This window comes from Melopsittacus undulatus, chromosome 2 (assembly GCF_012275295.1).
Source record: "Melopsittacus undulatus isolate bMelUnd1 chromosome 2, bMelUnd1.mat.Z, whole genome shotgun sequence".
Lineage (NCBI taxonomy): Eukaryota > Metazoa > Chordata > Aves > Psittaciformes > Psittaculidae > Melopsittacus > Melopsittacus undulatus.
In genome coordinates, this window is record NC_047528.1 from 1,536,307 (window position 1) to 1,548,306 (window position 12,000).

The 12,000-nt window shown below is 52.9% G+C and overlaps 1 protein-coding gene across 1 annotated transcript; it reads right to left on the bottom strand.

Annotated features, from left to right (window-relative positions):
• Positions 1-971: 971 nt before the first annotated feature.
• Positions 972-10,328, bottom strand: P2RY2 (purinergic receptor P2Y2). Its single transcript, XM_034060224.1, has 2 exons — positions 10,203-10,328; positions 972-3,174 (listed from the first exon to the last, which is right to left on the bottom strand). Exon 2 carries the CDS (start codon positions 3,168-3,170, stop codon positions 2,094-2,096), a length of 1,077 nt encoding a protein of 358 aa, XP_033916115.1. The 5' UTR covers positions 3,171-3,174; positions 10,203-10,328; the 3' UTR covers positions 972-2,093.
• Positions 10,329-12,000: the final 1,672 nt, after the last annotated feature.

Consider the following 12,000-nt stretch of genomic DNA (forward strand, 5'->3'; position numbering starts at 1 on the left):
AATGGGGATGACTGAGGAGTTCTCATAGTAGAAATAAATTTATTTACTACAAGAAATCTGAGGTGTTTTCATGCTTACAAAAATAAAAATGTACAATCATTGTCCCAAATCCACCTTTCTTTTGGTATAAGTTAGTGCTTTAACAGACAGACAAACAATATATATACACTTCCAGTTGGTACCTCTCCAACCGCTCTGCATCCCAACAGTGCCACCAGCTTGTGCAGGATCAGGACCACAGAGGGACCCCCTTGATGGGCCTGCAGGGAGCTTTGAGCTCATTGTAGCTGAGTTACTCAGAGCACATCACTTGGTGCTCGTGCTGCCCTTTGGCATGTGGAGAGCTGGGCTGCAGTAATGTTTGCACCAGTTCAGAGCTGCAGTTGCATTCATTTCTCCCAGTTAGGCCAGTGACTTTGCCGTGATCCTTCCCATAAAGATCCTTCACAGGGAATAAAAGGTGCTGCCACAGTGCAAGCCCTATGTTAACCCAACCCTATCCTCTCCAAGATGGGATGCATCACACCACAAATGTCCTATTTTACTTTGTGGATGTGCCCAGAGCTGAGATAATCCCTTCCTTTGCCTCCTGTGGTTGGGACATTGTTGGTTGGGATGGAGCCCTCCATGGGACCATGTCTCCAGCAAGCCGGGACCACAGGAGCCTCCCCATCAACCCTCAGTGGTCCCAGTCACCCTTGTCTGAACTCTGGTCGTGTTGTGGTGTCTCTTTATCTTCACCAAACCACTTCATAAGATGGCAGAGACTAAGAAGAGGTCTGAGGAACTGGTCTAACCCAGGATCAAAGGTTTGCCTGGGCCTAAAATAGACCCAGGGCTGCTCTTACAAGAAGCAGAACAAGCAATGTGCAGCTTTGGGCTGAGGAATCAGCATCCTCGTGGCAAGGAACCCATGGACCAGGGCAGGGGGTTGGAACTGGATGATCTCAAGGTCCTTCCCAACCCAAACTATTCCAGACAGGACTGGGCTTAAGCTTAGCACCATGCTTATTGGCATGGGTCCCTACCCCAGGGAAGGTCAACACTATCAGTAAGGGTTATGCTGACTGGCTCCAGTGGAGCACTGGGATTACTGGGAGGACAGACAGCGGCATCTGGGCAGCATTTTGGGTCCCACCAAGCTGCTAAAGGTCACAGAGGGCTGTCACCTCTAGCTATAAGGATGTGGCAGCATCAGCCAAGGGGGTGACCAATGGTCTTTGCTTCTTTGAGTCAGTAGTAAGGGGGTTAAGAACAAGGCATGAAGAACTCACCCTACATCTTTATGAGCTGGAGATGATCATTGAAGTCAGCAGCTAAAAGGAAGCTACAGGCCCCTAAAAGCTTTTCAAGGGTGAATGTTGCTGTTGGGAAGCACTAATGGGTCTTTTGGATGATGTTGACCCCACTGGAGAGACCTACGAGGGACCTGCTTGATGCTACCAGTAAACTCCAGTGGGATGGAAGGTCCAGCAGCACCCTTCGCAATGGGAAGGCAGCCCTTGGATAGGAACTAGGAGTCCCCTCCTTGCTCTGCCAGCAGATGCCAAAGCTTGAAGGTGAGAAAGCATTTCTCCAAGGGCACAAAGCTGTGAGTGACCCTTTCCCATTGCATTTGCACTTGACTTGGACCTGTTTAGCAGAACCTCAGCTGCCTCCTTTCATCAACCGAAAGCCTTTGCCCCTTTGCCAAGGCACAGATTCCCTGCAGCCTCTGTGCCAGGGAATCTGGAGACAGGCAGATGGGTTCCTTTGGAGGGACCTTTGGCATCTAAGACATTCAGGAAGTGATTAACTTGGAGCAGATTTGGTCACCCTGATAGAGGTCACCAAGCCTCACTGATGGAGAGATGCTATTGAGTGTTGGACACAGAGGCAGGCTCGGATGAAGAGGGTGATGTGGGGTTTGTGTGTGCAACCACAGCAGCAGCTTCCTGAAGGAGTACAATTGGAACAGCAACGAGCAGAGGAGTGTGTTTGAACACAGCTGAAGTGTGTCAAAGCCAAGGCACCACAACCATCAAAACCATTGGGCCCTGACCTTCCCTCCACTGGGATGAACTGGGGATGGTGCTGGTTATGCTGGAGCACAGCTAGGATTTCACATCCTTGGACAACGTGTCTGTGTCGTTGCTGGTTTCCAGGTGACTGTTGGGCATGATGCCCAATGCCATCTCATTCGAAGGCTTCCCTGGCATCCTGCTGCCTGTGAACCTCATGAATCGTTGTCCTGCTAAGAAATACAATATGGGATCCAGGCAGCTATTGGTGCTAGCAAGGGGACGAGTCAACTTATAGGCTAAATTGATGGCATTGAGGGTCTGACAGCTCAAGTCCCAGCTCCGGAAGGAGTAGTACAAGGTACGAGTGACATGGAAAGGAAGAAAGCAAACGATGAAGACCATCAGGACAATGATTATCATCTTGACCGACTTCTTCTTGGATCGGGACAAACGGGACATCCCCCGTGTGGGCTGCAGCAGCCTCCGGGCCATGAGGCAGTAGCAGATGATGATGATGAGGAACGGGATGCAGAAGAGCAGCACCAGCATCACCGAACTGTAGATGACGAACTGGCCAAAGAGGTCTTTGCTGGAGGTGTCATGGCAGGTGATGGTGTCACGCTTCACACTGGTGGTGACGAAGAAGAGCACGGGTGACTGACACACAACAGTCACAACCCACACTATGACTGACACCCTCCGGGCGTAGCGGACGTGGCCCCACTGCAGTGACTTCAATGGGAAGCAGATGCCCAGGAAGCGATGGATGCTGATGCAGAGGAGGAAGAGGATGCTGCAGTACAGGTTGGTGTAAAACAAGAAGCGGACTATCTTACACAAGCCCACGCTGAAGGGCCAGTTGTCTCCCATGGCATAATAATACACCAAAAGGGGCAAGGAGACCACGTAGAGTGTGTCGGATATGGCCAGGTTAAACATGTATGTGGTGGAGGCGTTCCAGGTCTTGATCCTGAAGATGAAGAGGTAGAGGGACAGCAGGTTGAGACAGAGCCCCACCACGAACACGATGCCATAGGAGACGGGCAGCAGGACATACTTGAAGTCCTCATCAAATATGCACTTGTAGACGTTGTCATCTATGACACTTGGGTCCAAGGAGCTGTTGGTGAGACTGGTCCAGGCTGAAGGAGTTGTTAGGTCTGCCATGGCCCTGCGGGGAAGCAAAGAGGCTGTAAGGACATGGAATCATGGAATCAATGAGGTTGGAAAGGCCCTTTAAGCTCATCCAGTCCAACCATTCCCAGCGCTGCCAAGGCCACCCCTGCCCCATGGCACTGAGGCCTCATCTCCATGGGGTGTGAACACTGTTCCAATGCCTGAGCACCCTTATGGGAAGGAGTTGTTCCTAATATCCAGTCTAACCCTGGAGGTAGGGAGGTAAGGACATGGAGATAAGGAGTCCATGGAAGAGGTGGGTTAGGTTGGAAAACCCCAGCACCACCATACTGTAATACACTGAGCGGTCCATGCTGCCTTATTACTGCATGGAGGACTTACGGTTGAGCAGATAAAGGGAGTTTTATTCATCCTCATTTTGCATCTGGAGCACAGATGAATCAGAATCACAGACTGGTTTGGGTTGGAAAGGACCTTAAGGTCATTCAGTTCCAGCTCCCTGCCATGGACAGGGATGCCTCACACTAGACCGTGTCACCCAAGGCTCTGGCCTTGAGCACTGCCAGGGATGGAGCATTTGCCACTTCTTTTGGCACCTCACAGGGAACAGCTTCTGCCTTATCTCCAGCCTGAACTTCCCGTTTCAGTCTGAACCCATCACCCCTTGTCCTATCACTGCAGTCCCTGATGAAGAGCCCCTCTCCAGCATCCTTGGAGCCCCCTTCAGACACTGGAAGCTGCTCTGAGGTCTCCATGCAGCTTCTCTTCTCCAGGCTCAACAGCCCCAATGTTCTCAGCCTGTTTCCATACCAAAGGAAGTGTGTTCTCCACCACATGGGCTGCTTGTCGATGATGATGATGATGGGGTTTTAATAGGCTTAGTGTTGAGCTGATGGTGGCCACCTTACTCATTCTGCATCCTGAGACACACTCGACAGCATCCCCACCACCAGTAAGTCTGTCCATGCTTGCACAAAGCTTATGCATGGAAATGACCCATTGAGAGCAGAAGAATGGACTCCAAAGAGTCTCTGCAGACACACAGAGTCCATCAGCGCCTGCCAGCAGGGACAAGGGCCCTTTTGTGCCCATGACCCTGCTGACACATGATCTGAGCTCAGCAAAGCCATCAGCCAGGAATCAAATTAAAGGGCATTTGCCTCCCTTCCTGTCAAAGGAGCCGGGTTGATGTCACTGCTGTTCCCTGTCCCAGGGAGCCCATGGGAATGTGGTTACAGGGATGAATCCAGGGTATGAGCTTGCAGAACAGGACCTACTGCAGGAGGAAAGGTTTGAGTAAAGGAATGAGTGTGTGAGACGTGTCCTGACCCAAATCCCACCATGATTTTAGGTGGAAAAGGGCAATATCAGCCTTCTCAGCTCTAACCTGGTGCCACCATGCTGTGGGATGCTATGGGCATGTCCTTTCCTGCTAACAAGCATCATTTTGACCCAGAGCTATCCTGCAGCCACCTCCAATTCAGATCCTGCAGGGAAGGAGGTAGTGAGGGTTTCCTGGATGCTCTCTCATCAAACAGAAGCACTATGACCTTGAGCACCCCATAGTGATGGAGAAGGGATGGAGCGATGCCTCCAGGCTGTCACATTGGGATAACTCCAGCCCTTGCTCCAAGGGCTGGATCAGAAAACCTATATGGATGTGTCATGGGCATGATCCCTGATGATGCTTCCCCCATTTGGCTGCTCTTCCCCTTGGAGCAGACCACAGGCAGTGGGTAGAAACCACACACACGCTCAGGCCCTGACTAATCTGCAGCATCTGCAGAGCCCAAATACATCTCTAGGAACCTCTCTGGGATGAATGTGAGGAGCCAGGAGCTGCTCTTGCTCTCTCCTGGCCCAGGGCTTTGCTTTTCCTGCACCCAGTTCAGCTTTGGTCCCATCAGCCTTCATCCCACTTCCATCAGGTCCTCAGCAATGGGGTTGTCCCTGTTGATGGAGAGGGTTGATGGTAATGGGGCAGGAAACACTTCCCAGCTGCTTTCCTCCTCCATTCCTTCCTTCCCTTGGAGCTTTGCAGATCTGTGGCCAACCAGACAGAGGTTGCCACAGACTTGGCAGAGGATGAAGCAGGTCATGCAGGCCACAGTGACCAAGAGAAGCCACACAAGATGCCCTAAAGGGTGCAGGGAAGTTATGGAACGCCAGACTTCAGCCTTGCATGTGGTTTATGCCTTTACATCTGCATTGCCTCTATCCTCTGCGGACAGCCCATCACCCAGCTCTGAAGCACCCATGGGGGCAAGATCACACCAGCATCCAGCCAACCCCAGCCAGAAACCCCAATAAGGCATTTGAAACCCATCCATAAGCCAAGGTGGGGAACATTGCCCAGCGTTCAGGGTAGACCAGGCCATGCTGTGACCACCGATGTGCCAAGATGCACATCTCCATCTGCATTAGGGTTAGGGTTAGCAGAGCAAACAGGGTAATTACAGTGACAAACCCCCTCACAAAGCAGCCTTGTCCTTGGTGTGCTCTTTTCCTTCTGGAAATGCCAAAGATTTTCTTTCTTTTTTAGCTTTTTTCCCCTATTTTAGCCTGGAATCACTGGACAAAACCTGCTGTGTCTGTCGGAGTGGCTGCAATCCACCCCCTTACCCCATCACTGCTGCCTCTGCAATGAGTGAGCTGCAGAGGACACAGCCAAGGCACAAGAGCTGGCAGCAGCCCTCACCTCTGCCTACAGGCTGGGTGGCACAAACAGCTCTTACAGTGATGCATGAGCATCAATGAGAGGAGGGAGGGAGCAACAGTGATCCCAGAGGATGCCAAGCGGATAAATCCCTCTATGACTCCCTCTATGACTGCCATGATGCTTCAATGAGGACCACCTGCATCTGCTTTATCAGATACCTGGATATTGCCCTAACCAGCTTCCTCCATGCTGCCCATATGTTGGGTCTGGATGAACCTGACTGCATCAGTGGCACTATCACCCTACAGCATGGCCTGGAGCCTGTTTATCCCATAGGACACTGTTTTCCCCAGGAAACAGGTACCATCAGCTGTAGTGGATGAAGGCAGCATGGGAGAGGAGCCCTGCAATGAGCAGAGCCCATGCAGGTCAGTGCTGTAATCACAGCAGCCACATGTCCTCAAGTATATATACCCATAGGCATGTGCATGTGATGCCAGCATCCCTAAACAGCTCCTGTAACAGTATCCACTGGGAATATTTGGATGAGTCAGTATGAAGGGGCTGTCACCAGAGAAGGTCATAGGCAGCTGAGGGATGGGGAGCACATAGGGCCAGCACAGGGGATCATGTGTGGGGACACTGAGTCTTCAAGTAAAGGGCTTTAATCCTGGTTTCTGACCCAGTTTCCAGCATTCCTGGTGCCATCCCAGTGGTCAGCATTGATCCGTAGTGGTTTGTGCCTGGGAACCTGCTACCGAAGTAATGGAAGCAAAGTGCAACCAAATCACAGCTGTGATGAATATGCTTTTTCTTTGGGGAGGGAGGTGTCTGATGGGATTTAATTGACCTTTCCCAATAATTAATGGGGATTAGAATAATAGAATCATAGAATCACAAACTGGTTTGGGTTGGAAGGGACCTTAAATCCCATCCAGCTCCAACCCCTGCCACAGGCAGGGACCCCTTCCACTGGAGCAGCTGCTCCAAGCCCCTGTGTCCAACCTGGCCTTGAGCACTGCCAGGGATGGGGCAGCCACAACTTCCTTGGGAACCAGTTCTAGTGCCTTATCTCCAACCTGAACTTCCCCTGTTTCAGTCTGACCCCATCACCCCTTGTCCTATCACTGCAGTCCCTGATGAAGAGCCCCTCTCCAGCATCCTTGGAGCCCCCTTCAGACACTGGAAGCTGCTCTGAGGTCTCCATGCAGCTTCTCTTCTCCAGGCTCAACAGCCCCAATGTTCTCAGCCTGGCTCCATACAGGAGCTGCTCCAGCCCCTGAGCATCCTCGTGGCCTCCTCTGGACCTGCTCCATGTCCTTCTGATGCTGAGGACACCAGAAGGATGGATGAATTCACCAGCAGGACCTCAGCCCTTTGTCCTGTCAGTGTGAAGAGCTGGGAAATCAAACCCATGCTCCCAGTGCAATCACAGCTCCCATCATTGCACCCTGGAGGTCAAAACCACCATCCAGTGACTGCATCTCCCTCATCAGCTCCTTTACAACAGGCACCATTGCAGTGTGGGTGTTTTCCCTGCCCTAACTCACAGGCTTCCCATAGGCTCATCAAAACCCTCCCTCTGGATCAGGAACTACTCAAGGCAAATGCTTGGCATCATTTCCCTCTCCTTTGGGATCGTGGTTGAAACCCTCCACAACCAAAAGCAAACAGGAGGCGCATTCGGATGCTGCTGAGCCCGTCTGGATGGGAGCCGTGAGATGGGACCAGGCTGACATTTGAGCCTGGCCTAACAGCTTGGGTTTCAGCTGCCCTTTGCATTTGGCTCCTTTCTGCCACCCTGACCTTCAGGGTCTTTGTCCTCCAGGCTGGCTCTGGTCACCAGTGTGGGCTGAGGACATGCCCAGTGCCCTGTTCCCAGCATCCCCATCACCCTTCAATGATCCCAAAGCAAAATACATCCATTATGTGTTTCCAAGGTACCCCAAAAAGCAAGTTTCAAGCATCATTAGGGGCTTCACCCATTTCCCTATCTGGAATCCCAGATAATATCCCTATTCCATCCCCTGTGGTTCTGACCTCTTCCCCATCCCCAAAATAACCAGAAACCCTCATTCCTCCCAAAATAAGCTTGTAAATAATCTGTATTTTCCTTCTTTTCCCCCCAAAAGCACCTTGGAGGTGAAGAAATGGATCAGCTCCATAAAGCATCCCTGTGCCTCAGTTTCTCCTCCTGTACCCCATGTTGAGAAGCAGCAAAGCTGAATCTTTCCCCATTAAAGGCATTTTTCCTGGGGGAGTTTCAGGGTTTTCAGGGACTTGATCCAAGCTTAAAAAGGGCCAAGAGAGAAAATGACTTAGAGAGAACTTTGTAGGTCAAACCTAACGTTTCCCTTCCAGCCAAATGGCTTTTCCCTTTGGATCTCTGGTTTTCCCCCAAGAAACTCCCTGAATTCCTCCCTGATTCAACCACACTTCAATCCTCTGCTTCCCAATAGGCACCAAAACCTCCTGCCTTCATCCGCACCATGGGAAGTCAATCCAGATTAACCAAAGCTGTGGCTTTAAAGCAAATGAGAGAAGAGCATTGAAGCCATCAGTGCTCATGCATGACTAAAGCTGCTTCATTTGGTTGAACCTGACTTGATTCCCAGCACAGCCAATCCCTGGGGATGGATCCTGCTGGAAGTAAATATCACCCTGGCCAGTATTTAATCCCTTCATTAACATTTCCCTTCTTGCTACAGCAAAGGTGATGTTCCCTATGTGCTTTCCCAGGCATCACCTGCCCCTCCGGAGACCCTGCAGCATCCCATGGGCTGGGGACAGATCCTATTTGATTCCCTAAGCTTTGATTCCATTTATTGCAAGGGGAATTGCTCACATCCCTTAGGATTCATGGATATAGAAATGGGTCCTGCATTGCTTTAATACCAAGAACTGGACTCTGGATTCACCCTCCATGGCTTTCTGGTGCTCACCAGAGGGAGCAATGGTTGGGCTGAAAGAACAACATGGGACCAGTTTCTGGTTGATCACCCACTTTGGTAACTATTTAACCCTATAAACCCCATATCTGGGATAATTAACGTTCCCACAGAGACCTATCAGCCTCCTGCCCGACCCAAGGGAGTCACCCACCAACACCACCATCCTCCCAGCAAAACCAAACCCATCAGGGACATGATAACCAGCATCCAAGACTGGGGATAATGCAGTTATCAGGCTCCACCATTGCACCAGCAGGTACTGGGAAGCCAAAGCAGCACCAAACCCCATAGAAACCCATGAAGGATGCACTTTGAGGGATAATGTGGGGGATAATCCTCCATAAAGAGCATCCCATGGAAGCAAAAGGGTCTTTGCTTCATGGACCGGTTGCTGTTAAGGCTTTACCAGGGGACATTGCATTAGGAAGGGATGGTGTGGCCGGCAGCACGCTCTGCTGCCAGCAAACTATTAATGGCTTTGGCTTTATGTCAATAACCAGAGATAAAGATCACATTGGGCAGGGACAGGGGAAAGCCACTTGGTGCCAGGACAGTTAAAGAGCCTTTTGGGGGGGGTTATAACCCACTAAGTTCCAGGGTACAGCCTGTTTAGGGGCTCCCCCTTTGCATTGCTGCTCTGCATCCCATCAGCTGAAGGCCGAGGCTCCCTTTGCTGGGGTGTAAATGAGGAAGAGGAACTCAAGGCATTAACAAAAGGCCCTAATCTTGGTAGCAACAAGCCCTATGCCAGGGGCACCGTCCCCCAGGAGCGGGTTTGGCTGCTCCCTGCCTGGTGCACAGGAAGACAGAGGGTTGCCAAATGGGTTTTGCAATAGGCTGATAAGCAAAAGGGGAGCAGAAAGAGAAAGGAGATGTTTTGTCCTTAAAGCTGCTCGTGGGTGATGCCACCCGGCATGAAGCTATGGGGAGGAAGGGGGTTTGGGGGTGAGGAGCTATTAAAGGGAGTCAAAGGGTTTGAAGGCAGCGTCTCACTGATCCGGGTGAGAATGAAACCAACCCCTAAGTAAGTTACATAGGGAGCCCAGCATGCAAAGAAGTGGAGAAACACAAGCAGGAGTAAAGCAAGGACTCAGCCCCACGGTGCCCACAGGAACCCCCTCCCAAACAGCCATCGAATGCCCCTAGGAAGGGAGAAACCGAGCGGCAAAAGCGATTATAGGGGATTAACGCACCAACAATCACATCATTCAGGGAAACAGGAGCTCAGACTTCCTTGAGTGCTCCGGATCAGCTCCAGCCCATGCGGGGAGCTCGCCGCCCTCTGCCGCTCCAAACACCGCGGTTTTGGGGCACTTTGGGGCAGTTTTGGGGCAGTTTTAGTGTCCCCCCATCGGTGCGCACAGGGATGCGCTCCCACACCCGCACCCCGGGGCCGGTCCTGGGGTCAGGTCGTGCCCCCCACCCCCGTTCCCCCCCCGGTTCCCCACTCACCGCTCGGGGTCGGACCCGACCGCTCCGTGCCGATGGCTCCGCTCAAGCGGGCGGCGGAGGCAGCGCCATGGTCGGGGCTCGGTCCCCACCGGGGCTCGGTGCCACCGCGTGTGAACGGGGCACAGGGACTGGGGCCGGGTGTGGGGCGGGGAATGGGGCAGGATCCGGACAGCACCGCCCTTCCCAGGGCTGGGAATGGGGATGGGACCGCCCCCCCCTCCAGGGATGGGACTGGGACTGGAATCCTGCTTCGGGGATGCAGGAGTGGATGGGAATGGGGTCAGACATCCCCTCCCTACCTGCGGGTGGGATCAGGACAGGAGCCCTACCACTGCCTCCTTGTCTCCCTGCCCAGGGAATGGGGCCATGGATGAGACCAGGGTTGGGGCGAGGATAGGAGGCTCCCATCCAAGGATGGAAGCATGGGCAGGATTGGGGCAGAAAGCTGCCTCCAAGGATGGATACAGGGGTGGGATCAGGACAGGAGCCCCCTTTGCAAGGATGGGAATATGGGTGGGAGCAGGGCAGGAGCATCCCTTCTGGGGATGGTACCATGGATGGGATGAGGACTGGGAACAGGCCTGGATCCTGCTCACCCAGCACTGGGGTCTGTCACATCCCACTGCATCCAACTGCCTCCCATCCAGCCCACATGCCCTTAAAGGGAGCATGGAGCAGCCACACAGGGGCAAGGGGGTCCCAGGATCATCTCCAGAGGGGAAGAAATGCCTCTGAACCAGGTGGATGAGCCCAGCCTGGGGGCCCTGCCACGGGCACCCTGATGTGGGCACTGTCCCACCATGGGTGGCACCAAGCTGTGCCCCATTGAGCTCAGGGAAGGCACCAATGCACCTCAGGTGATGCCCCACAGCTCATCCCTTACCACAACTGGATCATCTTAAGGTCCTTCCCAACCCAACCCATTCTGTGATTCTATCATTCTATGGGGCTGAGAACAAGCCCCATGTGCAGCTGGCCCAGTTGTTCTCCACTACCCTAAGCACAGAGCGAGCCTCAGTGCTCTGCTGTGTATTCCCATCTGTGTCCATGGGCTCAAGCCAGATCCTCCTACTCCAGCAGCTGGATCTGATTTCACCCAGGAGCTCCTTTGCCCTACTGGATATGGACCATAAAGCCCCAGGGAGGAGAGGAAGGGCACTGATGCCATCTATTACTCCAAAGCAGGCAGCTAAGGAGGCATTAACTGGTGCAAGGAGGATATGGACATCTGGCACGGAAGCTGCTGCAGAGATCTCAGTGGCCGTTCTTCATGCCAGAAAACAGCAACAAAAAGCCTGTTTCCTCCTTCTGATGTCATTTGTTTGAGGAGGGAACACAATACATCATCCCACAGCTATTTGGGGCTGATAAGGGAGGAAGAAGTTTGCTGCTTGCACAGAGGGAGGCAGATGCCTGCGCAGAGCAGGGAGGATGAGGGTGGTGATGCTGCCAAGCAGTGTCCTGTGGGGGTGGGAGCGTGGGGCAGAGTTAAACACATCCCTTTGGGGTTTGGAAACACTTCCAGGGCAAAGAACTGAGTTAAGCAGAGCCTGGATTCACTGTGCAGATCCCTCACCCCAGTGCCCTCTGAAAGAGGGGTGAGGGATGGAGATGTGGATGGTGTAATGGGTTTAACCTGCCCAAGAGAGGGGAGACTGAGCTGAGCTCTGAGGCAGAAGCTGTTCCCTGGGAGGGTGCTGAGGCGCTGGCACAGGGTGCCCAGAGAAGCTGTGGCTGCCCCATCCCTGGCAGTGCTCAAGGCCAGGTTGGACACAGGGGCTTGGAGCAGCTGCTCCAG